General features: G+C 40.0%; 1 protein-coding gene across 3 annotated transcripts; it reads right to left on the bottom strand.

Annotated features, from left to right (window-relative positions):
• Positions 1-784: 784 nt before the first annotated feature.
• Positions 785-26,323, bottom strand: LOC119501183 (choline transporter-like protein 2). Of its 3 annotated transcripts, none has more exons than XM_037791340.1 (22): positions 18,386-18,832; positions 15,393-15,441; positions 15,224-15,297; positions 15,036-15,120; positions 13,481-13,565; positions 13,136-13,249; positions 12,664-12,724; positions 12,386-12,509; positions 12,185-12,268; positions 11,966-12,078; positions 10,505-10,636; positions 10,302-10,401; positions 9,994-10,086; positions 8,717-8,801; positions 8,293-8,555; positions 8,109-8,203; positions 6,939-7,042; positions 6,761-6,834; positions 6,558-6,628; positions 5,190-5,278; positions 4,933-5,017; positions 785-1,590 (listed from the first exon to the last, which is right to left on the bottom strand). In XM_037791340.1, the coding sequence occupies exons 1-22, from the start codon at positions 18,426-18,428 to the stop codon at positions 1,484-1,486; spliced, it is 2,130 nt and encodes a 709-aa protein (XP_037647268.1). In that variant the 5' UTR covers positions 18,429-18,832; the 3' UTR covers positions 785-1,483. The 3 variants fall into 3 exon arrangements, with proteins under 3 accessions (XP_037647268.1, XP_037647267.1, XP_037647266.1); XM_037791339.1 differs by lacking the exons at positions 785-1,590; positions 18,386-18,832 and adding exons at positions 2,193-4,382; positions 26,153-26,323; XM_037791338.1 differs by lacking the exon at positions 785-1,590 and adding an exon at positions 2,193-4,382 and having other exon boundaries at positions 18,386-18,842.
• Positions 26,324-26,426: the final 103 nt, after the last annotated feature.

Raw genomic sequence — 26,426 nt, 5'->3', positions numbered from 1 at the left:
TCGTGATTGCTCTGCACTTCCTGCCCCTTTTTTCATTTAGTTATTTATTTTTCCCTTCCTTCTTGGTATCGTCATGTTATGTGTGTGTACATGTATCATAAAAAAAAAGAAAAGAAAGATGATTGTAATCTAAGCAGGGCAGATCTAGCTCCTGGAGATAAGAGACCTTCCTCTGCTATGCTGACTGACCTGCACTGACAATGGATAGATTACACACTCCATCTCATGGACAATAACAGAACAGCAGGGAGCATTTTATGGCTGTTGGTGAGAGTGTCATGTATCACTTTTAACGTTTACCTTTAACTGTTGGTATTTATTATTTAAACGATTGTATCCTGTTTTATATCTTGTACATGTTTTAGCTTTATCATGGTTTTTATTGTATAGCACTTTGCAACTTTGTTTTGAAAGGTGCTATATAAATACAGATGTTATTATGTTAAGGTAGATGTAAAGGTGTAGATGGTAAAAAAGTATCAGGGTTTAAAATGTTAATGTATAAGGATTAGGGCGGTCCCTTTTTATTTGAAATCTAATATAATCTCAGTTTTCTCAAGGTGATTCTTTGACATGGAGAAGGCCCACACACACAACTGGGGTCATCAAGACGAGCCTTCTTCCCTCTCATTAAGATATTGACTTGGAGTTGGCAAGCTCTCTATTAACACATGACCATCTCCAAAAAATAAAACAAAGCAGATTGGGTTTATTATCAGCATCTGAAAGATACCTAATCAGCAGAGAATGAGTAATTGGTTAAACAGGAGAGACAGTCTCATACAAATTTGTACAAAACTCTGTTTATTTCAAAAACATTCTCAATTCAACTCCACAATGATGAAATGAGCACCGAAGTATAACCCTATACATCAATTACAATATAAATGTAGCTTTTGTCTCTGTTTATATTTCTCTCCATATGCTGCTTGCTGATAAATAAGGTGCACCAGCATCAGATGCTTTATGCAATAGTCTAACTGTCGACGGAAATAACCTCCACTTTGCATGATGAGTGGTAGTGTTATGGCTTTGGTAACAAGATTAAATATTTATTCAAATATGACATAAGATTACACCATGATAAAAGCGCAGGGACGTAATAAACAACTTTAGCAGATTACATTAAGCTTACCTTCATGTAACTTACAAATAAAACATGCTCACATTAAGCTGCGTATTCGATAACAAAAATTTACAACATAATAAAAATGTGTTTGGATGATAACTGTGTTCAAAACAGGCATTTTAAAACCCACAAAGCTCTAAATTGAATACCAAACCGTTAAAAACTGGATTCATAAGAAGCATGTGGGAATGAAACATTTGTTGGTAACAAAACACAAAGTATGACACTAGTGATTGTCACCTGTAGGCTCCTGGTGACTGATGGCGTCAGGTTCTTGTCCAAGTCGGGTTCCTGTGAGAAAAAAAACACAGTCCAGTCCAGCCCACAGTTTGGCCTCACAGAGGAGGTGGTGTTCTACTGAGCCGGCTCCGTCTTGTTCTTCTTATTCAGGACTTTGCGGAGGCTCTCAGGCATCAGGTAGGGCCTCTCTGCACTGCCGTCGTTCCTCTCAAGATCCTCCACTGGAAACAGATTTTTAAAAAATGGTCATTAGAGCCACAGAGACGAGTACTTTTAATGAGGGTCAAGCTTCACAATTTAGTGAATCTGAAGGACAAAGTTAATTTGGCTTGTTTCCACTTAATAAACGTATATAGCTTTGATCAATAGTTCAGACAATCACCAACAACATGCATCAATTTCAAGAGTTTAAAGGTCCTATAAATAATATTCGGCCACTAGATGTTGCATTCTCCCTCCCCCGTTCCATTGCATTTACTTCACGACAAGTGGTTGCCAGACACTTACCGTCAATCTCAGCTTTTATCTGTTTTTTCCACACTAACTGACGACCCAGATACCACGTGATACCAACATCGCGTTACTATTGGCAAACAAGCCTCGTAAGTAGTGGTAACCAATCGTCAGATATCTTCCACAGAGATAAACAAAACATTCATTTGGACCTAAAATTATTTATTCAAAATCAAATAATTTTTTTTCAGGAAAAGCCATACTTTCATTCAGCGCCTTTCTAAACACTCTGTTGATGTATTTTCTTTTCTTTTCTTTTTTTAAAATATTTGTCTACACAAAAATGTTATCAATAAGACCTCTAAATGACTTTGTTTCGTGGCTTGTTGCCTCAAATACTGTTTATTAAACCAACTTTACAGCCAAGAACACATTCCTTTGTAAAAAGGTACTGAATGCAAAACTAAATACATTCGTTTCACAGTAAAAACTTCAACATAACAGTCTGCAAAGCAGCTAACCTCAACAAAAAAAACAATCTTCATTTATACAGATAAAAAAAACCTGTTTGGTGTTAATAGAAATTAAAGTGCATTTATAGAACAGCACACTAACGAAGTAATACTGATGATCACGTGGTTCTGATTGTAGAAACTGTAAACAATTAGATACCCTTTAAGTCAAACGGTGCAAACAGACCTACGTTAACACTGTCAATTAGGCACATGAACGGCTTCAAGTTTCTATTGGCCAGTGGCAGTGGGAGGAACTATTAAAAAGCTAAAAACTGAGTTTAGAAATGTCAGTTTGTCACATAAATGTCACAGTAATCCATTCATACAATCACCTGACATTCAGTCGAGTGGGGTTACGAACACGTTCAGGAGTACCGTAATCAAGCACCATGTCGTTAAAGTGAAGGAAGACCTGGTTGTTAACAAGAGAATCTTTCCTATCTCCAATGAGAGACCATTTCATCGTCTTAATCATGCAACAAATTACACACATTTTAAAGTGCTCATTCCTAAAGACAGGCTTGATGTTTGATTGACCATTCGCTAATCCCCAGTTATTGTTGCTATGCCTGTCAAGCTTTCCGTTCTCACATATTACACATTACAGTGATATGAGACCGAGGCTAGGATGAGGAAAAATGTGAGACTGTTTTGTCCTAACATAAGCTTGTTTGGTTTGCCTAGTTTACACACGTATACCAGAGATGGGGACTTGGATTTGGACTCAAGTTGCACACACAGTGACTTGAGACTTGACTTGGACTTGCAAAAAATGTATTGTGAGCCTCTCTGGGTTTCAGAGGATAGAGGGATGTGTTAAGGTGCTAAATACGGGATTGGGAGCATTTCTATTGCCTCCGCACAGCTCAGTATCAGTACAGTCCGCACAGTATCTCTGACGTATACATTACAGACGTTAGATTTATGCTCTATTGCTAATTTGCTAGCAATTTTGTTTAAAAAAGACGAAAAGGCTTTTCAGGTGAGGAGTAACTGCTGCGTTTAGTGGACATAATGCTATCTCGAATAACGCGTTAGGCTGCGGTGGCTCGTGTGTAAACTGTCTTGCTCTGTATTGGAATTAGGAAAGAGTCGCTGAGTTAGCCTACACTCTGATATAACATCCAGGACCGGCTTCCACACATTGAAAAATACTACACAGTGAATACGCCCTTTTTAACAGAACCTGTAACCGCCCAAGATAATGTAGTATAAAATGCTCCTTTGCGTTGGAACCAACAATGGGTTAAGAACTATAGGTTGTAAGCTAGTTAGCCAAACATGCTAACACTAAACTGAGTTTAATACATTCCTTAATGTAATTATTACCTTCACCAAGGAGGTTTGGTTTGTCTGTTTTACAGCAGGATTACAGAAAAACGACTGGCCCGATTTGTATGAAACTTGGTGGAAGTGTGTATCATGGGCCAAGGAAGAGCCCATTAGCACGTTTAGCACACGTTTCTGAATCACGGGGGGGATACACACAACGACCGTCCGATTGCCCTTCTAGTTCACTTCGTAAAGCTACAACTCTTACTACAGCCTCTTGCACACATGCGGAGAAATTCAAAGCGTGAAAGGCTAGTTATGGTTGCTAAGTTATGATTGAACAATCACTGATTGGGGGAGGGGTTTAGCAAATGGTCAATTAAGAAAATCCTTCACATCTTGTTTCCAATGGTTCATTGTGTTGAAGGACAGATAAGGTAAATGGAATAAAGGAAACACTGAATCTCCATTTTAAGGCATAGTGTTCTGTAGCTGTATTATCTGCCTCTGTGAGATGATGAGTGGGTTTAAGTGCAAAGGAGATTTTCCCAATGGACAACAACAAAGTCCTTAATATCATAGTTTAAGATATTCTTAACTAGAACAGTTTAAAAAAATGTTGCATGGGTTTCGTTGGGTGTCTTCATCGTCCTGTTCCTGAGCAGGAGGCGAAGACGGATCCTCGGCCTTGTTCTTCCACAGAATCTCATGAAGAGTTGAGGACATGTAATAAGGCCTTGCGGCTGAGCCGTCATTGCGCTCCAGGTCTTCACCTTATTGTGTGTGTTAGTGGTATTTGAAGGTGTTAATGGATGGAACAGAAAATTAGTATTGAAATGAAGGTTTTAAAAAAAAAAAAAAAAGGAAGTTATAGGGCCAGTAGGAGGGGGATGGGGGAGGTGGTGAATTGTGAGAAGTGAGGGGAAAAAAAGGAGACAAAAAGAGACAGAAAGTCAAATAGCAAGCAAGCAAAAGCACCCACAGGCATTTCAGATTTTGAAAGTTAACAGTTCAACACCAAGCAGCAGCAGCAATTAACCAGATTAACACACTGGAGGCCACAGTTATTTTGTTACGGTGGTGACATTTTCAAGTGTGGCACACCATATTCATGCAATTTAGAATTAGTGACAGCCCAACACCAAAAGCAATAAAAGAGTTGAAGAAGTGAGGAAAGTTTTGATTCAGCTGATAATTAAGTTTTGTATTTTATATCGAGGCCTTTCTTCAATGCAGCAGATCTGGTTCCTTTTATGTATCCGACACTGGACAATCTAGAGGTAATATGTGGAAGGAAATAATGGCCGAGGAGGTGCTACTTACAGAAACAGAGGAAGAGAGTGTCCACACACATGGCATACACGCTGAAGAATCCATGGGCAATGAGGTAGGAGCCGACCACCACAGTCTGGTGAGGACAACCGTAAATTACACATTTCATTCATAACACACATAAATACATTTTAAGCATGAACATCATGGATCAGAACCAAAAAAAGCAGGGGAAACGGAATTAAACTAAAAATTCTGTAGTGTTTTTGATTAGATAACAATGTTATGAAAAGGACCAGCAGACTCACCAGGATGGGTACCCAGTAGTAGTGGAGATGGGGAGCTGTATTCTCAAAGGCCTTCACTCTCCCAGAGAAGAAAAAGAAGGCAAAGATCCCTGTGGAAGAAAGAAAGACCATAAAACTCACACTCTTATTTGATGAGTCGAATCATGTTAAATGCTTAGCTTCTCTTATTGATAACTGTTAAACAGTACTTTGAGTTACAATCCAAATCCACTGTATTTACATATATATGTATTATGTATATGTTCCTCCTGCTGTATACAGTACAAACTCCATTCAAACTTCAAAATGCTCTATGTTGCACACTGATCAGCTGTGAATGAACTCATTATGATGACATGTGGATATACGTGATATAACACATTAAAAGGGATAGTTTGGGTGTTTTGAAGTGGAGTTGTATGAGGTACTTATCCATTGTCAGTGTATTACAGGAGTCGCACAAAACCACCAGACTCCATTGAAAAAACCTGCTATTTCACCTCGCAGAACACGGGAGTTGCTGGTCTACCGCTGCCTCGGTTGGTTAGTTTGTTTGTGAAATTCTGTGACTTTTGTGAATCCGAACTAACCAAAGTCACACAATAACACAAACTAACCGATCGAGGCAGCGGTAGAGCAGCAACCCCCGTGTTCTGCAAGGAAAAATTACTGTTTTTGTCAATGGAGTCTGGTGGCTTTGGCAAGAACAAAGATAACAGCTTCAGTATTCCGTTGGAAACAAAGACTGAATAGCTGTCTGAGGGAGAGGCCTTTGCTTCCGTGCGGTAACTCGGTCTGTTTCTCCAAACTGGGGTCGTGCCGACCGTCATCTACTGTAGGTAATACACTGACTATATACAAGTACCTCTTACAACCCCACTTCAAAACATCTATCCCTTTAAGGTCTATGAAAACCCATTCAGTCTCATTCTATTTGCAAAACATCTGTATTCCATTCAAATTCCAAACGCTCAGTATTTCCCACTGATCAAATGTAAATAAGCTCATTATGACCACATGTATAATTTATGAGGTATATTTTGCATTAAAGTCTATGAGGCCCATTCAGTCCCGCTATACTTACAAATACAGCGCCTCTGTGCACCACAGTGGTTGACTGTGAATAAGCTCATTATGATGACCGTGCAGTTTGAGTTCAAACTGTAATGCATAAAGGTCTAATGCTAATGTGTTTTAAAGCTCTCATTCACTCCAATTGCATCAATGACCCAGCCATTCAGATCAATGTGTTTTCATATTATAAAGCATGCCGAACAGCATCAATGCGCACGTATATCAAACAGATTTTCTTTTCTATTCTAAAATACTGCATATGTTCAATGAAAAAATTCATGCATGAAGAATAAGGGGTGAAATAAACAGACTCACCCACGAGCCCGACAATGAGCAGTTTGCCCAAAAACAAGAGGAAATCTGTCACTTTGTCCAAGACAGCCACCCTGGGGGGATTAAAGAGAAGCATTTATCTTTTGCAAAGGAGAGAGTGCCAGTCATAAGACTTCAAACATGAGAAAAACATTAAATATATAATCATGCAAAATTATATAATCGCAGATCCCATGTCATCTCACCTGACCATGTTCCTCATGAGGAGGAAGAAGGCATCTCTGGCAGAGGAGCAGAAGTTTTTGCCATAAATCGCCACCTAGAGGCCAAATACGCTCATTACATTCAAACACTTCAGACATTACTAATAATAGGTTTCTATTTGAATGATGGGCTGAGTGGAGTGAAATAAACCACACATACCATAATGTAGGCGTTTCTGTTAATGAACTTGACGAATTTCTCCAGACACCAGAAGCAGCACTTCAGACAGCACAGCAGGAACCTGGTACACTTATTTTTGGCTCCTGTGAATGAAACCATGATTTACAGATTAGTGAAGGTCGAACCAACACTGGAGACACGTCTCCCAGGTTATCCCGATGTTGCATGAGAACAGTGGTTCCCAACCTTTTTCCTTAAGGGAACCCTTTCCTATCATTGAGTAAATTGACGGTCCCTGACTAAGTGACATTTTATGAATATTTCATATTATATTTCAATGCATAACAATAACAGTACAGAACAACTGATAAACTGTACAATTAACCCAAAAAGTGAACGCAGTAACTGCAGGAATTTTGTGTAAAACGAGCGATTTGGATGAATTTTGAGCAGATAATTGCATCACAGATGAGTTTTCCTGTTATTTTTAGGAACTTTTAATAAAATTCTCTGTCTGTATTATGTTTTTTTATTTTCAACAACATACTTAATAGGCTTCTTTTTTGACAAATTCAGCGTTTTCTTCTCCCTGACGCTTGGCCGTTGTTCTATTAGCTCTTCGGTTGTTTAACTGCATACTTTTTAAATAACAATCCAAACTTTAAAAAGAACAAATCATGTAGTTGTCTTCACAGAAATGAATAAACTGCTTAGATAAAGGCCAACAGGATATTGTTTTTAAAGAGTTGTTATACACTCCTTAAAATCAAGAAGGCCTTGTGACCCCCGTGAATCTAGGCTAGACTATTTCAAATTATTCTCAGTTTATTTTTATACAGCGTCAAATCATAACAGAAGTTCTCTCGAGATGCTTTTCTTATAGAGCAGGTCTGGACCGTACTGTATAATTTAGAGACCCAACAAGAGATCCTTCATGAGCATGTATTCCAGTGCAAAGCGGTGCATTAGAAGGTAGTGACTTTGCTATTTGTGCAGTTCATTCATTTAACAATCAGAAAGAAATGCTGAACAACAAACTAATACACTTTTACATCACGGACATTTTCGTTGCTGCTATTTACCAGGTAAACCCTTCCTGTAAGCTAGCTTGATCAAAGGTTATCGCTTGATTCAGGACAGTATGCTACACAAACTATGGATTATAGCCTTGAGCAGAAATCTAAATTGTAGTCAACAACAGTACCAGACCTTTCAGCTTGTGGTCCAGATACTCCAGCAAAACCCTGATGATCTGAATGATTGAGAGGATAAGGGAGCCGAACGCCAGAGTTCCTGTGTGATACCTAAAACAAGATATGAAAATAGCGTTATAGTATAGTGTTATATGGCAAATGTAAGGTGTGAGATGAACTGAAACGTCCTCCGCACACACCTGAGAGATCTCCCTAGTGCAGAGAACACTGGGAAGGCAGGCATGTCGTCCGGCTTTTTGAAGGCCCAGTAGTACGAGGCGAAGGCCCCGGCCAGGGTCATCTGTCCCATAGCCGTGACGAAGTTGGCGCACCAGAAGAAGAGGAAGACGTTGTAGAACTGCAGGCCGATCAGGTATTTGTGGTAAACGGTCTCTCCGCCGTAGAAGGCGAAAAGGCACTCGGAATCGGGGCACTGCGCCTTTTCAGGACTGGTTGTGTAGTTCTGAGCACAGATACAGGTTATATAGAAACCTCCTATACACAATATAAGGATAACTAATTAACAGTGATGTTGTCTATAAGCTGTAGTAAGATTAAAACATGCTGCCTGAAGGATCCAACACAAATATAAATTGAGAAAACAAATAAAATGAGAAACCTTACCGCTGGATCACAAGTTTTTCTTGAGTGGTCGCACACTGTCTCATTGAAAACTTTGTAGATGGGTTCATTAGAGGTAGACAAGAAGCTGATCCGTTATGTCAAGGACAATGAATCATAAGGTTTTATGACATAATATTCATTTTGGCACACTTTGGTCAACATTAATGGCTGGCCCACTCTCCCACCTGAGCTTAATTACTTATCCACATGTGCTTTTTAAGTTAATTTCTGCTTCAGGCATCGATCAGACGAGTGTTCACAATCAACGTTTTAGCAGCCTGGGGTGGCTTTTTGTAATTGTTTTCAATGAGAGCGAAGCGTTACGCGCGCTGCTTTTGAGTTGCTGAGCGCCTCACGTTTTTCTGCTCTATGTGACTCCCGTTTTTACAGATGCGCCCTGAACATTCGTTTGCTGACAGTCCAATTTAAATCGGGAAAGTGCCTGTCGTCACTTGTGGTGACTTTTGCTGAACACCTGGAGCTTTATGACTTTACCAACCGTAGTTACAATGATCTGAACAGAAAACAGCAGGAAGCAAATTAGTACGTTACTTGAGATTTTGGGTAAGTTGTTTTCACTAATTTAAACTTCACTATATAAATTATTAGGTAAAGTACAGTCAACCACTCATTCGGTGGCTGCCTAGCAACAATATGTAAAAAAAAAAAAAAGATGCAGCCAATGGCAAAATACATCTGATCTGGCAACAAAAGGGCCGAATACAGTTGCACACACATACATCTAGGAGTTACCCGCAGAAAAACTAATGCTGAATAAAAATGTCTGGACTTCACCGCACTTGCAGACTCCCAAACTTGTGCCAAAACCTGTCCAAATCCACAATTCAACAAGTCCACAAGGCCTCGAGCAGACCTTCTGCAGATTTCTCCTCAAAATGAACTGGATGTTTACATTGTACTTTTTTAAAACTAATCAAATGGAACTGAGAGTTAGCACAACTATACTGGTGTTTGTCAAGACAATGATTATTCATCTTTATTGTTCCTGATGTGCCTCTGTGTCACAAAATGTCTCATATATGAAAGTTCAAGCTTACCTTAATGAGTTATTGAAATCAAATATGTAAAATAGGTCATAGAGTTATTTTCTTTGAAAGCAATCACTCCATTGTAGGAGCTGGTGGTTTAATGCCTGGCTCATGGGCAGTTCCACAAACGTTGCTGAGTCCTAATGTTCTCTACCTGTTGCTCCTACGTTCTTTGACTACAGTCAACCCTAAATAATGACCCTGACTGACAGGAAGTTGAAAGGATACACAGCAGTAACTGCCCAGAAGGCAATGACCATGGCCAGGAGGAGGAACGTGAACAGTGGGTAGAAAAGGGAACTCATCACATGAGCGATGGCTCTGTAAACACAACAACACAACCAAGCCAAAAAAACAATCATCACTAGGAGTTGTATTTCGATTACTTCATCTACGCCTGTGCCATTAGTCAGATACTTCAATCCATTACTATGAGTCACAGTAAAAGGATTTTTAAGTCATAACAATTTAACATTGATCTGTTTTTCCACTCCTCCCATCCTCTCCTCTAAAACAGCTCTAATGTGAAGTCTGACCTGCTGGCTTCTTTGATGAGCGCAATGGCGAGGAGGATCCTCTTCCTGAGGAAGATGAGCAGCAGGATGATGATGACCTCCACGATGGCCAGGATAATCACTAAAGGAGAAGAGTAGCAGAGGGAGTGGTCATGTGGGTGTCCCCAGTTAACAGCAACGCGTTCAGAAACTATAAAGAAGTAGATGATGTGCTGTGTACTGACTGAAGGCCAGCCACGTCTGTCTGATCTGCAGGTAGACGGTGAAGTCTGTCTGGAAGCCCAGATCCTGTAGAGTCACATCAGAGCCCGCCTGTCCTTTCAGAGCAGCGTACTCCATGTAGCAGTGGAAGATACCTAAACAATGATACACCACAAAACAGACACATTAAAGATGGCAATAAGCAACTGGATTTTTCAACAAAAAAATGGAAGCAGTGTGCAACAGAACAGAAAAAAAATGCGATATAAATGTGTATGCATTAGAAGATTAGAAAACACCACTTTAAAAAGTGTCAGTTGGGTTGCAAACATCAGGGGCGTCGCTGAAAGAATACACGGGGCTTTTCCAGTAAACGGGTTCAGTGAAAGCTCTGAGTTCGTTGACCGTGAGTTGATGGAAAGTTTTTCCGTTCCAGAAACATACATGACTTTAGCTCCGGGTCAGTTACCGTGGTAACTTACTGTGAGCCTACAGTAACCTGCTCGCTGGAACGTTCTCTTACTCAAGTTCCCTTTAAAGCTTTTCTGCACATTTCTTTTTACAGCAATCTTTGTCTTGAGCCCTTTTCAGACATGGAATACGTGACATTGCTGGCTTCATCTATCGGTTAAAGTGATGGCTTTTTTGTCATTTAGACATTAAAGGTTTAGGTTGGATATTTTGTTACGGTTGTATGAGGTACTGCTGTGGACGGGAGCACCAGCAAAACTTATTTTAGCCACCTAAAAGAAAGGCCCACCTGGAAAAAAAAAACATATCAGTTTAAGTGTACTCTACATTTAGAATATTTTCAGTGCTTTACCTTTCCGTCAGACAGCCCTTTCCGATGGGGAACTGAAGCCGTTATATCCATCTATGCTCTCTTCAAAGCCACCAGACTCCTTTCATAAAAACTGTATTTTTTATCTCGCAGAACACAGGAGTTGCTGGTCTACCGCTGCCTCGATCGTTTAGTTAATTTGTTTTGTTGTGAGACTTTGGTCACCGACTAACCGGTCAAGGGCCCCTTTTTGAAAATGACCATGCCAGTTTTTCCTCACCAAAATTTAGCGCAAGTTTGGAGCGTTATTTAGCCTCCTTCACGACAAGCTAGTATAACATGGTTGGTACCAATGGATCCCTTAGGCTTTCTAGTGTCATATGATGCCAGTATCTTCTAAGTATATTATCTTTAAAACTGAGCCCGCTACAACCTAAAAATCGCAAGTTGCATTTATGCGTTAAAGAAATTAGTGGCGTTAAAACGAATTTGTGTTAACGTGTTATTATCATATTAACTTTGAGAGCCCTAGTATATAGTATAAACTGTATACAGTTAGTATGTAGGATGGGATTGGGACACAGCATTAGAGTTAGCATCAACTAGTTTGTTAAACCTTATTTTCTGAAACAGGCCCCAGAAGTGCTGAACTATTTTGAGGTGAGTATGACAAACATAATGACTATTGTGCTTTGGCCCTTACCATATCCGATGACCAGTATCACCAGGACAATCATGACCCAGACCATGATCCCTGCCAGGAAGCGCAGGAGGACGATGAAGAGCAGGCTGGTGAGCATAGCGAGGACCAGCCCTCTAGAGAGAGTGGATGGTGTGAGGAGGGAAGGGAAGCACAGACAATGGTGTTTCATTCTTTACACACAAATTGGATCAAAGAGGAAAAAGAAGCAGGGTGACTTACATCAGGATCCAGTACCAGGACTGCGTGTAATCCTCAAAGATTTTCATGACCACCTGACGAGCCTCGATAACCACAGTGGCGTTCCTATGGAGAGACACCCGTGTGTTTATACTGTATGTTTAAGCAGCATTATGGAATTCCTCGTCAGGTACCGTTGGGACAAATGGTGACAGAGCGGTGATCATTCTGTGATGTACTTACTTGACTCCATCGACAAGATCCTTGGCATCTCTCATGTTCCCACTTCCATCATCAAAGTGAGAGCTGTTTCCCACAGTTATCACCCCTCCTTTGTCAGCCAAAGCAGGGAAACATCTACGAGTGACTGAAAGTAGAAGTAAATGTAAAATGAGGCTAAAGGAAAAAAACAAAACACATATCACAAAATATATTTTTGTATGCCAGAACTTTCCAGATCTACACCAGCAGTCTGGATGCATACAACATGTAATATATTATATATTTTGGATCCAACTCACAGGGTCTGCTGGGGGTCAGCATGGCAGGACAGAGACCCAACTTAAGGATTTGTGGTATACCCTGAAACACAATATACACAGTACAAAACAGATGAGAAGGTGTGAGGAAACCTGGGCAATCTAAATAATCAAGGAAGTACAGAGTGGTACTGGAAAGAAGCAGCATCCAAGGAGGTCCAAAGAGGACCTAGTACGCTCATTTTCAGGTTCATACTTGTATTTTTGCTACTTTGTGACATCACCACGTTACGGAAGAAAATGCGGGACTTCAATCAAGGCGTTTCAGGCAGTTCAGCAGTGTTTCTGTGGGGTAGAGTAACTTCCTTTGGCGTGGACTTTGGGCTTTGTAACGTTGCAGACCTTTTACATGCCCATAAAGCTCTATAACGTACTACAGGGAAGTGAAAAAGCATCACAGCATAATAGGTCCTCTTTAAACTCAAGTGTCTCAACAACATGGCATTAAACTCACCATTGTATTAGTCACACCTTCCTTGCAGAAGGTCTTGTAGTAGTCAAAGTCTTTTTGGTTGGAGTAGGCTTTGATTAATGTCATGAACTTATCGGGGCACTTCTCCACACACATCTGAGGAGGAAGCAGACACAGTTACATCAAGTGCAGGAAAAGCATTCACTGGTTCAGGATGTTGGGTACAAAATGCAGCACAGCAGGAGACTGAATGCCAAGACAAACTATTTTTCAGACCATGGTGATAAAAGGAGAAAAAACAAGCAGTAGCTGTGCCCCAAATCCAGACTACATACTAATACTACATACTAATACAATCACAGGATGAGAGAAGAGTGGAGTTCACACCTGCGAGGTGGGACACTGGAACTCCAGCAGCACCATGGGGCTGGCACACTTCATGATGTTGAAGTAGAACAGCAGTCGCTTGTTCCTGTTAAAACACACATGCAAAATGGTCAGAGGAAGAAAACGCTTACAGGAAAAGTGCATGAGAAGTGTTAAAGCAATATCTGTGCATTTCATGTTTTTCATGTCATGTACTTGACCTTGTCTTTGTCAAGTACACAAAACAACATTGTGATCATCCTTTTCTTATGAGGATGGTACATCCATGGACATACAGACAAGGGTACAAGTGAGAGATGTGGTTTTCATGTGGAAAAGGGCGCGTAGGAAAAACCTCATGAAGTGTATCCGGTTGCAGCACATTTCATGGAAATGAATCACCCAAACATATGGGAATTGAGATAGTGTGGTTGTCAATGAGAGGGTGATTTAGAGAAGGTGCTCCTTATGAAGGGGCACTCTGGATTTCTAAATTGGGCTCTTTAAGCCTGAGAGGGTTAAATAAGGAACTTGACCTGAAGCCAGTTTTATATTATTTATGTCTTCTGTATTATATTTGTTCTCAAAGAATTGGAATTTTGGACATTTAGTTAATAGATGGATGGCTTAAAAACAACCACATATTGACTTTGATTCGATTCATAAATATTAAGGGACAAGGAAGAGATCTGAGTATGCTTTGTTTACCAGCCGTGACAGCGTGTGGCTGGTTATGTTTGCACATTGTGAATTTGTGTGTGTGAGTCATCATGGTTAAATGTGGTCCCGGAGACACCGACTGTAGCGGCAACTACCACAGAGGAGGTTTAGAGTTCTTTGCCAGGTGTTTATATTCCTGTCTGTGGACAGATTTTGTCACCGCGATAGTCACAACAGTGCAAGATGCAGTCACGAAACTTTACAGCTGTGTAGTTGAGATCAAAATGAAAGCAGAGTTTGAAAATGGGTGTAGTTGAGCAAGGATGGCGAAGATGGAAGTTAGGGATTGGGGAAAGGGCCTCCACTTTACGCCCCAATGGCCCAATTTGGCATTGTGTCGGGTGTAATCCCATCGATTTGAAAAAAAGAGGTTGAAAGAATAGTTTGTTGCATTGTATTGAAAAACAGATATTCAATAATTTTATGCATTGATAGGTTAAAGGAATACTTCACCCCCAAAATGACCATTTGTATATCAATCACTAATTGATATACAAATGGTCATTTTGTGGATAAAGTATTCCTTTAAAGATGAAAGATTGTAACTGCCAGAGAATATTCTGAAAAGAGGATTAGAAAATAATATGTTTGGTATTTAATGCTCATTTATCTTTATCTTGCAATGTTTGTACCAACTAGGAGTAATGATATGTTCGAGGAAAAGGATGATAATAATGTTTGTATGCTTTACCTTCCCTGATGGTACACATTTGGTGAATATAGCATGGTGTTGTTTTAATGTTGATGGACATTTGCAGCCCTGAAGCTCACACCGGTCTGCGTACTCAAAGTAAGAAGTCCAGCAGAGAAACAGGGGATAATTATAATTATAATCTATACTTGGAAAGCAACTCACTCCAGTGGGGTGCCAGCCTGCCCACAGAACTGGCCTCGACTGTCTGTGGGATAGATCACCTTCCTGGGGTCGCCCTGGGACCAGGCTGGAAGCACAAAAACAGATGGTAAAGGTTACAAAAAGTATATTTTTATAGGTTATAGATTGTGTTTTTAGAGGTATACCAAACGGCAGAGCTGTTTACTTACCGAGTATTCCCACTGCGATATAACCCAGTATGGCGATAATGAAGAGGATGCAGCACACGATGTCTGTGCAGCCCCTAGAGAGGAGAGAGAGCAACGTTTGAAAAAGAAACTCCTTGTAGCCACTTACACACAGAAAAAAAACAGAAGTAAAATCACATCTCTATTTCACCTGTTCTGGATCGGGCCCTTGAAGTTCGAGTCATATTTCCTCGGCTCGCCTACATAGAAGAAAAAAAGACTCTTAGCATTGTGACTACTGAGAGCGTGGCTTGGTGAAAGGTCTACAACCGTACGTGCAACAAAGAGATGCACCTTGCACCCAGACTGAGTTTTTAAAGGGGAGCTGATTTGAGGTTAAGAAACAGTGCGCCCCTCTCTTCCTCCCATTCTTCTGTCAGATGACTTTCCCCTCTGAGCAGACACGCCTGGCAACACAACAAATTCCTCCCCGGTGACTAAGCAGAAGGGAACCCATGTTGCTCCCCGGGCGCTTCACAGCAGCCCACTGCTCCTAAATGCTCAGGAAGGGTTCAATTCAGAGGTCAAATTTCATGTATGTACCTGTATGTATATGACAAATGTAATAAAGTTGAATTTTTTTTTTTTTTTTAAGTTGAAAGACAGAGCCAATGTGACTTGTACGGCCACTAGAGGGGGCCTAAATCATTTACTGCTGTTTATTACTTTGACAAGACAATGATGTCATGTTGTTATGAGATTTATGCCAAAACCAAGAAAGCCTTTTGAAAGGTAAAACTTGAATTAAAAGCAACTCCATCTAAATCAACAAAGCAAATCACATTTATTTAATGATCCCAGATGCATCCAAGGGTTTGCAAAGCATGAAGTTGAAACGGTTAAATTAGGGCTGTCAATCGATTCAAATATTTAAATCGCGATTAATTACATGATTGTCCATAGTTAATCGTGATTATTCGCAAATTAATCACACATTTTTTATCTGTTCAAAATGTACCTTAAAAGGAGATTTGTCAGGTATTTAATACTCTTATCAACATGAAAGTGGACAAAATATGCTGCTTTATGCAAATTAATATATATATTTATTATTGGAAATAAATTAACACAAAACAATGACAAATATTGTCCAGAAACCGTCACAGGTACTGCATTTAGTATAAAACATATGCTCAAATCATAACAGGGCAAACTGCAGCCCAACAGGCAACAACAGCTGTCAGTGTGTCAGTGTGCTGACTTGACTATGACTTGCCCTAAAACTGCATGTGATTATCATAAAGTGGGCATATCTGTAAAGGGGAGACTCGTGGGTATCCATAGAACCCATTTTCATTCACATATCTTGAGGTCAGAGGTCAAGGGACCCCTTTGAAAAGTTCGGAGCCTTATTTCGCTTCCTTCTCCTATCCTAAAAACGGAGCCCGCTACAACCTAAAAATCACAAGTTGCGTTAATGCTTTAAAGAAATTAGTGGCGTTAAAACTAATTTGTGTTACCGCGTTAACTTTGACAGCCCTATTAAATACAATATTTTACTATCAGGACTGCCATGCTTTAATGCCATTTCAGATTCTGAGCATCCAACTGATGCTCTGCGGGTTCTGAATTACTGCAGGCTCAGGCATTTAGCTAGGTTTGCTGCAAGTCATCGGAGGTCAGCATGTCAGAAAGCAGGAAGAAGAGCTTCTATTATCTAAGCAAAATTCATCTTGGACTAAAGTCATTGGGGAACATTAGCTTCACTTAGCAGGCCAGTGCTCTCCAGGACAGACATAAGGAAGCAATCTGTCACATTATTACCAACATCAATCCCATACTAAACTACCACAGCATGTACATGTATATGTACATATGAAGCGATGGATCCTGACACCTTAGAGTCTAGACACGGGGTATGATATTCTCCGTGGCGTCTTTGCATATTAATTATGTATGCGATACAGAGGATAATGCTGCAGCAAGCATTTAACAGGCGAGCCCTTAGAGAAGTCACAGCTTCCTGTTCGAGAGAGCACGGCTGTTGCATTTCATATACACGGTGTGATCTCGGCATGGTCACTCTGGGGTGCCATTTTTGACAATTTTAGACAAGTCTAACTGTTTTGATATGAATTGCAATACCTGAGCATTTCCATTGATTACCCCAATTGTGCCCAAAGACTATATTTAGTTCTGATTGGTCAAAAGTATTGAAATTTGGGCAAGTATCTATCAGTACAGCTTGGAAATTTTTTAAATCACATGAAAAAAATCACTTTTATTAATAATTAAAAATCAAGATTTTTGAAAAATTAGGAAAAATGCTAATATTGTGTTTATTAAATGTTTTTTTAAACACTGAATATGTGTGTATATCTTTGATATTCAACTTGTTATGAGTTCACAGATACCAAAACATGATTGTGCTCATTGTAGTTTCTGAGATACAGCTATTTTCCTATCATACTCTATCTAGATATCTAGTATTTTGGCCCATGGGTTTATTGTTTTTTCTTAAAATATAATGGAGTCCATTGCAAAAACAGTAGTCCTATGTGCCCAAAGATTAATAGACTAGATTTATATTACGGGACCAGATATAGCATGATCAGAAAAACTCACTTTTCAGCCAATGGTTTGACCGATTTCGCAAATTTCCTCACATTTGATCATAAGCAAGCCCAGAGAACACTTCCATTAAAAGGAAATTTTAATTTTCAGTAGCAGGCACAGATGGATTAATATAAGGTCAGACTCAACAAAGAAAAGGGAGGCCTTGTTAACTTCAATATGTAGCTGTAGGAACCGGTGACAGACTTAATGAAGCATTGATTCATTAGCCTGCTGTTTCAATGCTTATCCACACACACACACAACACAGTGATATTTGTGCAGGAGAAAACACTGATAAAAGAGCTCCCTGCTCTCACACACCTATATAATCAGCAGAGCTGCCAGCAGTAGCCGGTTGCACAAAGTCACACACTCACACCCATTCCTTCCCCACAATGTTGACATGCTGATACTGACGCTCCAGTTTCACTCCACACGAATTAGACAGATTCATTTTTAAGCAGTGAGAAAAGAAAAGAAAAGAAAGGGCTAAAGATTAACGATAATCCTCTGACTTTTCTTTGATGAGTACAGACAGAAAAAAAAGCTGAAAATCAATAGAAAACTAAAGCAAAAACAAGCAGTTACCATGCTTTCCATAAAACTCTCCTTCTTCTCCCTCATCTGGCATTTTGAAGCTCCTCTCTTGGCCGAATGTTGAGCTGTACAGAGAACCCTTTTGAATCTTTCCACAGCCACTTTTATCTGGTTCACCTCTTCTTCCCTCTCTGCTGGTTTAAATGAGCAAAAGCGGGGGGAAACACGAGTATTGTGAAGCCAGAAACCAGTCCAACCTGTCTCTGAATAGCCGAGAGCCCAGGCAGCCAGCAACGCTCCACCTCACCTTCCCTCTGTGTTTATCCTGAAACAACTGCCTCCTCTCCAATCTGCGCCCCACCTGTGCATCTCTCTATGTCTCCTCCCACTTCCAAATGACCTCTTTCTGTCTGTATTCACACTTTGTTTCTGTCTCAAAAAGCTATCTGAACAGGCAAATTAAGCCATCCAAATAGGCAAATTAGCTAAACTCCAGGAAGGCTGTGAGAGAAAGAGAAGAGGCGTGGACATGTGAATGTGAGGGTGGGGACTGTTGTTGTATATGAGTAGGAAAACAAGTTAGTTAGTTGTTATCAAAAACATGTGTTTGGATACAACAAAGAGCCCCCCAGTGGTGAGTTGAATAGCTGCGGAGGAGGAGGAAGCATGATTAGATTCAGGTGTGCAGGATATTTGGGGCAGCAAATACCAACACCTGCAGTGAATTTACAATATTAAGCTAAAAGAATTCAGAATTTTGTGATATTGGATGATTGCCATTAAACCGCCATGTGGAGCAGCTCAAATAAGACCAAATCAAATCTCTTGCTCTCAAAGTGTTTTCTCCCATCTTGTGGGGACATGGCAGTATTGCACTGGGACCAAATGAGATAAAACAAATCTGTTTAGATCCTGTTTTTTCTGCTTTCCTTTCCACAGCAGGAACTTTTCCCCGGAATTAAGAACCTTTAGAGGATCTAATTGCGTTTCGACTGCAGGGACCAGGGTATAAATTAAGTTTTGGGGACATTTTACGGGGCCTTTTTACCCCTCAAAAATGCCCTGGTAGGGGGGGAGTACTTTCTGAAAGTACAGGAGCTTTTGGGGTGGAGTTTGCTGGGATGACCGTGACTGATTGGTAAAACACACACAGCACCACTGCTTCAACAGCTTCAACTTGTGTACTGCCAGGGCCGGAATGCAGGAAGAACAGCTGGCAAAAGAAAAAACTCCCGATGTGTGAATGCGTAAATTAACAGAGTTATTAATTTAACGGAACACTCAAAAGTAAGATATACTCGTCTAGATATAAATAGCTGACTATTTGAACCTTCTTTCAGCTGCGTCCCCACTCTCAGGTGGTGTGAAACAGACTCAAGAGGAAGTAAGAAAAAAATAAGTATGAAAATATAATTCAAAGCGGTAAACACCTACAGCCTACAGCCAGCTGTCCTTTCTGTATTTGTCAGTTTAAACTGTGTTGTTTTTAGTCTGGATTATGACTTAAACTTCTTCATATGTGTATAATATTATCATACAATCACCGCACAGAGCTCTGATTGGTCAGTAGGCGGTGCTTTTATACGAGTTGATCTCTTATCTGGAACATAACCCGCTCTGGAGCAGGTTAGCTGTTCAGCATAAGTTACCATGGCGATCTAGCCCGGTAAGAAGTGATCCGCCTTCGTAGGACGGAAAACCCAAGGTTAACCCTGAAGTTACCTCGCTAACACCAAATCCTGCTTCGTAGTACAGGCCTCTGGTCGCCCTCTGCATTGAGGTAACAAATTAACAAATAAAGAAAGAAAGAAAGAAATACAATCTTCACCCCTGTAACTCTCGTTGCAGTGAAAATAACGCTTTTAAGCCAACAATATCAGGGGCCAATTGTTTATTTATATTATAATAAATGCAATTATTTATGAAAATAAAAATCTTGATTTTTGTTTTGTTGTTATGTCTGATGTGTGTTGGGGTTTACGGGGCTAGGGTTCTGGTTCTGGGGGATTGAACCCTAACCCTAGAGGGGAGTGGAAGGGGGGGCTCCAAATACAAATTTCGGTTAGGGCCCCAAAAGGGCTAGAGCCGGCCCTGTGTAACGCTTCATTCATAAACAAGGAAGTACTCTAGTATCAATTTAGGACTATTTTAGGACGAGGGGAGGGCAATTTTTTGTTTCATAACATTAAAAGTAAAGTTAGGCTTTGCTGTTGGCCTCACGACTCAATTAAAAAAAGAGAGAGAGAAAAAGAGAGAGAGAAAAAGAGAGAGATCGTGCGAGGGAGCTGAGAGGGCGAGCGGTAGAAGAGAGAGAGACGTAGCGCGGCGGTGCTGTGAATGAGAGAAAGAAAAGTCATCTTCTGATTGTTTCACAGCAGTTACGTTCTGAAGCACAAATAAATAACCCTCAAACACTCAACAGATGATTGACTGTGGAGACAGACGCTTAGTTTCATTTTCCTTTGTTGCATTTCATTCATTACATCCAACGCGCATCAGTAAATAATATGCAGCAGTAAAAAAAATTCCCAGCGTGGTTTTTAAATGAAACAGGTGGACACACGTATTTACCGGTTTGATCACCAGCAGCCCTCGTCCCGTGTCATGTTGCTTTTTCATACATCAGCGGACTAATTTGCCTAATCTTTGCAGGTCTTTAGACCGCGCTGGAAACGCAGACAACAGTGGGCTGAAGGAACCTTTTATTTCCATGAAAAGTAGTACCAGGGACTAAAAGTCTAGAGAATTTTAGGGTGGAAACACAGCTTTAGCGCTTTCATGCACTAGAATATTTTGGATAACTCTCTGTATTCAACAGCCAAAGGCAATCAGAGTATGACAAATGTAACAAAGAGTCCACAGAGGGACTAAATGCCGCAGATGTTTTTAACAGATGCTGACAGAAACTCTCGTTTCAGCTGAAATGGCTGTTAGTTTCCATCCACTCTGTTCTTGTTTCATGGCCAAAGTTGCTGCGCATGGGGATTCCCATCAGGAGCCTTGGCTTTTCTGTGATTTCCATTACAAAAAAACTTTTTTTCAACAAGTGACTCTGAAACAGAGACCAGTAGTTTCTGGTGAATTTGGTTTCTTGGATGACGACACGAGACACAACAATAGTTCTTCCTTCCATCTATTGTCCTTTCACTGTTGAACTGATGCTACAAGTTTACCGTCCATGCGCAATTAATCCTGAACCTTAGTTTGACATAAGGGATGTATGGTGAAGTAAAACCCACCGTTCAGTTTTTTAAACAGGCTTGAATTGATTATTGGTAATCGTTGTTCTTTGGTGGCAGTGAGCAACTGTTTTAATATGTTAAAAGCTCCCCAAGGGATCTAATCTAATTCCAACAAGCCACAACTGTTCAACCAGACAACCCTTAAGCATTCACTAAAATCATTAAATTATATAAATGACGTTTGATACATGTAAGAGCTTTGATTCAATTATGAAATCTTTACAAGTGCTGCCCATTTACAGAGAAACCATCTGTCTTTGTATTGTGCTTTTGTGTGTTTTGATCAGTACAGTATTATGTATCTAATCATTGTGTTATCTATTATTTAACAATGAATTAGACCGTTAGAAAGGAAGAAAAACGTGCTTTGAATACATAAACACCCTTGGGTCATATTATCATAGTTTATGTTGTGTTGGAGGAGTTCTGTTTTCACAGAAACAAAATCAAAAGTGAAAGTGAAACCGAACATGACGTTTTGCATTGTTTCTCAGAGTGTTTCTATTTACAGACATGAAGTTTCCCTGCTTTATTTCCTTGTCACCGCCCTTCACAGCCCTAATGTACGAGGAATCTGGTAGGCGTTTTTCATGGAAGACGTTTTGACATGTCACAGTAGCAAAAGCAGAGGTGTAAATAATAAAATTAATGATGGCTGCATTTCATCTAGCTGCTTCAGCTTCAGGGTTCTGGTATTGTGCATGCTGACTCACTGGAATGGCTGTGATGACACACTAAATAAAATGGGACCACAATTAATTTGATCAATTACACCTGTTTATCCTGCTATGACATGTCAAAATGGATGTTGTGAAAGGGGCCTATTACTGCTCTGCAGCAATTCATACTGTTATTTGTTACACTTGTATTTTAGGTTCGACATTTGTGGTCATCCCAAACTGGCAAGGGTGTGTAGCATTTTGACTGGTGTAGTTGCTTTTGCCAACTGACATTATGACTGTATTGTGCAACAGTACAACCATACAATTTCTGCTTTTAGTTCCTGAACTAGAACAGTCAGTACGGTAGGCAGACTTAAACACCATCTAAAGGTTACAGCAGCTGCCCTCCCAGCCCATCTCTTTCATTACAGTAAGAGGGTGTGGACTGTTTATGTTCAGATCTATTTTTGATCTATAGAGGGAAGCAACCCCACAATCACACACATTTACAGAATACACCCAGAGTAAAATGTTGTCTCCATCGGCACATCGAAAGTAAAGCAACAAAAAAGTTTCTTTGTTTCTAAAAAAGTTGACATTTGGATATGCCATATTTTCACACAACAGCAGGAATATGGAACAGTATTTTATCTACACTTGATCTCTAACCTCCTCTCCTAAATAATCCTCTAACAAAGTTTACCTTTACAATATGTCATCTCTTGTAACCCTATGCCACACAACAGTGTCTGGTGCTCCCATTTCTGCTGACCTCATAACGCCACCCCCTTATCTGTGTCGTAACACTCGTTGTAGCAGTTATTTCTGTAACTCAGACAAGAGAGATCCAATTCATACATTTAGGCAAAGTGAATTAGCTAAACTATTTACTGACACAAGTGGTAAACAGGAAGCAAAGACAAAGACATTTTTCTAGACTAAGTATTCTCTTTGAGACTTCATTCCTTAGATACAAATGAACAGTCATGACTCTAGTATAAAAGAGAAATTTCAAGGAACATTTGATGAAAATAATAGCTGGTAATGTTCCCCAAAAATATGATGCTTTCCTATTAAAACATTCCTGATCAATACCGAGCTTCAGTAAGATCAGCCAAGATCAACAAACACAGCTACTGACTGGTAGAAGAAACTGACTAACACAGAGGGTGGTCCGGCTTCCACATCCAAATGACTCTGCATTTGTATCTCTTCCTCTCCCCAAACTCATGTCCCCAGACCTTAATAACCAGTCTCACACTGCTGTGACCATGCCTTTGTATTTCACACTGTGGGCAAGTTGGCAGAACCGCTAGACAGTTAGCGGAGTCACATGATCCTGTTTGGGTTGTTAGGGTATGATGAAGCGCATTTAAGTGGAAACGGGTGGCTGCAATGACCGAGATGTTTTTCTGGCTGTTTGTTAGGGAGGGAAAGCTGCAGCTTAGAGGAACAGAACTGAAAACTATACAGGACTAAATCTGCAAATGTAGCTCAAACAAGCTTTAACAAACTGCTCGAACATGAAAGAGAGGCCAGAGAAGCTCGGCATCAGGTTTCAAACCACTACTCCTAAATATGGCTTATAATTACACCTAATCTGCACCAGGGCATTGCCGCCTGCCTTCTTTAAATCCTGTCATTGAGGTTTCTTGTTCTATCTTGGCCTGAAATTACTCCAACATGTGAAACTATAGTGGATCCTATACAGTATGTTCTGAAATGGCATGTTTAGGATATTGTCCTCTTCTGCTTTTTTTAGCTGGTTTTCCTAAAGTCTCAAGATGCGCTGATAAATATTCATGTGTGCCGCACTAAAAGTTCTAAAAGCACTAAAAGATAAGGCTCTCATCTCAAACCTCAGTAATTTCTTAAGTGAATATGCCACAGCCGTCTTCCTCCATTGGTCTAAATATAATTATGTTCCCCCTCTGTTTTCTCCCTGTCTGAATCCTTGACAAACTGTCTGTATTTTGGTTATTACAAAAAAGCAAATACAGTACGGCTCTGCCTTCTGAGGAGGGTTGGTAATGTGAGTCAATTAGCCATCGTGTGGCAGGCGGAGTGGAAAAGGGTGTGTGCAGAGAAGAGGAGGAAAATGTTAAAGCCACTTTATGAAAGCCAGCAGACAGAAGAAGTGCCTCCCATTGTTTTCATTCCTACTTGATAACATCCTGCAAAAGCTAAAAGTGCTCAACATGTTGTTGCAGAACAATATGAATTGCAAAACGTGATGATAACACGTTAACGCAAATTTGTTTTCTAATTTCTTTAACGCATTAATGCAATCAATCTTTCGGAGGTTGAGGCGGGCTCGGTTTTAAAGCTAGAGTGAATCTGTACTGATATCATATGACACTAGAAAACCTGAGGAATCCATTGGTACCAACCAAGCTTGTACTAGCTTGTTGCGCTAAATTTTGGCGAGGAAAAACTGGCATGGCCATTTTAAAAGGGGTCCCTTGACCTCTGACCTCAATATATGTGAATGAAAATGGGTTCTATGGGTACCCACGAGTCTCCCCTTTACAGACATGCCCACTTTATGATAATCACATGCAGTTTTGGGCAAGTCATAGTCCACTCAGCACACTGACACACTGACAGCTGTTGGGCTTGAGTTTGCCATGTTATGATTTGAGCATATTGTTTTATGCTAAATGCAGTACCTGTGAGGGTTTCTGGACAATAGTTGTCATTGTTTTGTGCTGTTCATTGATTTCCAATAATAAATATATACATACATTTGCATAAAGCAAACATATTTGCCCACTCCCGTGTTGATAAGAGTGTTGAATACTTGACAAATCTCCCTTTAAGGTACATTTTGAACAGATAAAAAGACAAAACAAGGCCTTTTCGGCATAAACATGCTCCCATAACATGCTTTTTCTTCTGAGAGAATCGTTCATGCTTCACTGATGAAATGCACTTCCCTTGTTAGAAGCAAAGAGCTGCATTTAACACCCACCACAAAACAGGGTGTGTCACTATATAACACAATTATAAGAGATATTTTGGGGGGCATTAAGTACAACCACACAGAACCAGAGTGGCAATCCAAGCAATTAAAGAGATAGTTTTGAACAATATAGAAATTGGATTTTCATGAAGCCTCATATGACACTAAACATAGTGTTTATAATATGACACAACCAAGAGAGACTGAAGACATGTGGTTGAGAAACACAGACACTCTTCACATGTTTGTGGTATTTTCTAATAAGCTCTATACATAGCTGGCGTATAAGCTCCTGTTGCACTGCTGCCATACCAGTCTGAGGAATGTGGCAGCAACTGGACAAGCACAAGATAAACTGGGACATTGTCCACCCTGACAATATATGAGAGACTCTGTACTACCAGCTTACTTACTGTTTACATAATGCAACCTGAATTTTGAAAACATGACAAAAAAAATAATAAACAAAAATAAATAATAATAATAATAATAATAATAAACAAAAATAAATAAAAAATAATAATAAAAAATAAATAAAACATATTAAATCAATATTAAATAATTAATTTATATACAGATATAATTAAAATAAATAAATAAATAATAATATATATATATATAATTAAAATAAATAAAACTTTATACTCTGTAACGTTGTAACGTTGGGTACAAAGTGAACAACCAACGTTACGAGCTCATATTTAGGTTTGTTTGCATCAAGTACACAAGAGAAAATGGTCCACTAGTACCAGCTAACTTGTGACAATAAGAAGTACACCACAAAAAAAGTATTATTGTAAATACTGAACTATTTCAAGAGCTATTGGCAGACCAAATAGTAAGGTTATCGTCTTGCTAGCTCACATTGTTTATAGATGCAGCTACAGTCACTGAGTGGACAGTTATCCCGGGACAACACGAAGAAAAGCCGTGCTGGACTTTATATAATTACCATATCTCGGTTTCTCTTCCAGTTCCATGATAACGGAGTCTTCTTTCTGCGGGCCAAAAGGTGCCTATAGGTGAGGGCTAACTACAGCATATTCCCAGCCTTTGACACAGAGGTGGTTACCGTGTGGCGCTGCTGCCACTTTGAACACTTGAGAGTAGAAATCCGCTCCAAAATCTTCACTGTCCTCACATTTAAAGGGAGAGTCCTCCGAGGAGAGGGTTGACCAATGAGAACGCAGGACGCCCTGATTGACAGGGCGCTGAGCCAATCACTG

The sequence above is a fragment of the Sebastes umbrosus genome, chromosome 14, assembly GCF_015220745.1.
Source record: "Sebastes umbrosus isolate fSebUmb1 chromosome 14, fSebUmb1.pri, whole genome shotgun sequence".
NCBI classification, from domain to species: domain Eukaryota; kingdom Metazoa; phylum Chordata; class Actinopteri; order Perciformes; family Sebastidae; genus Sebastes; species Sebastes umbrosus.
This window is presented reverse-complemented; position numbering and strand designations above follow the sequence as displayed.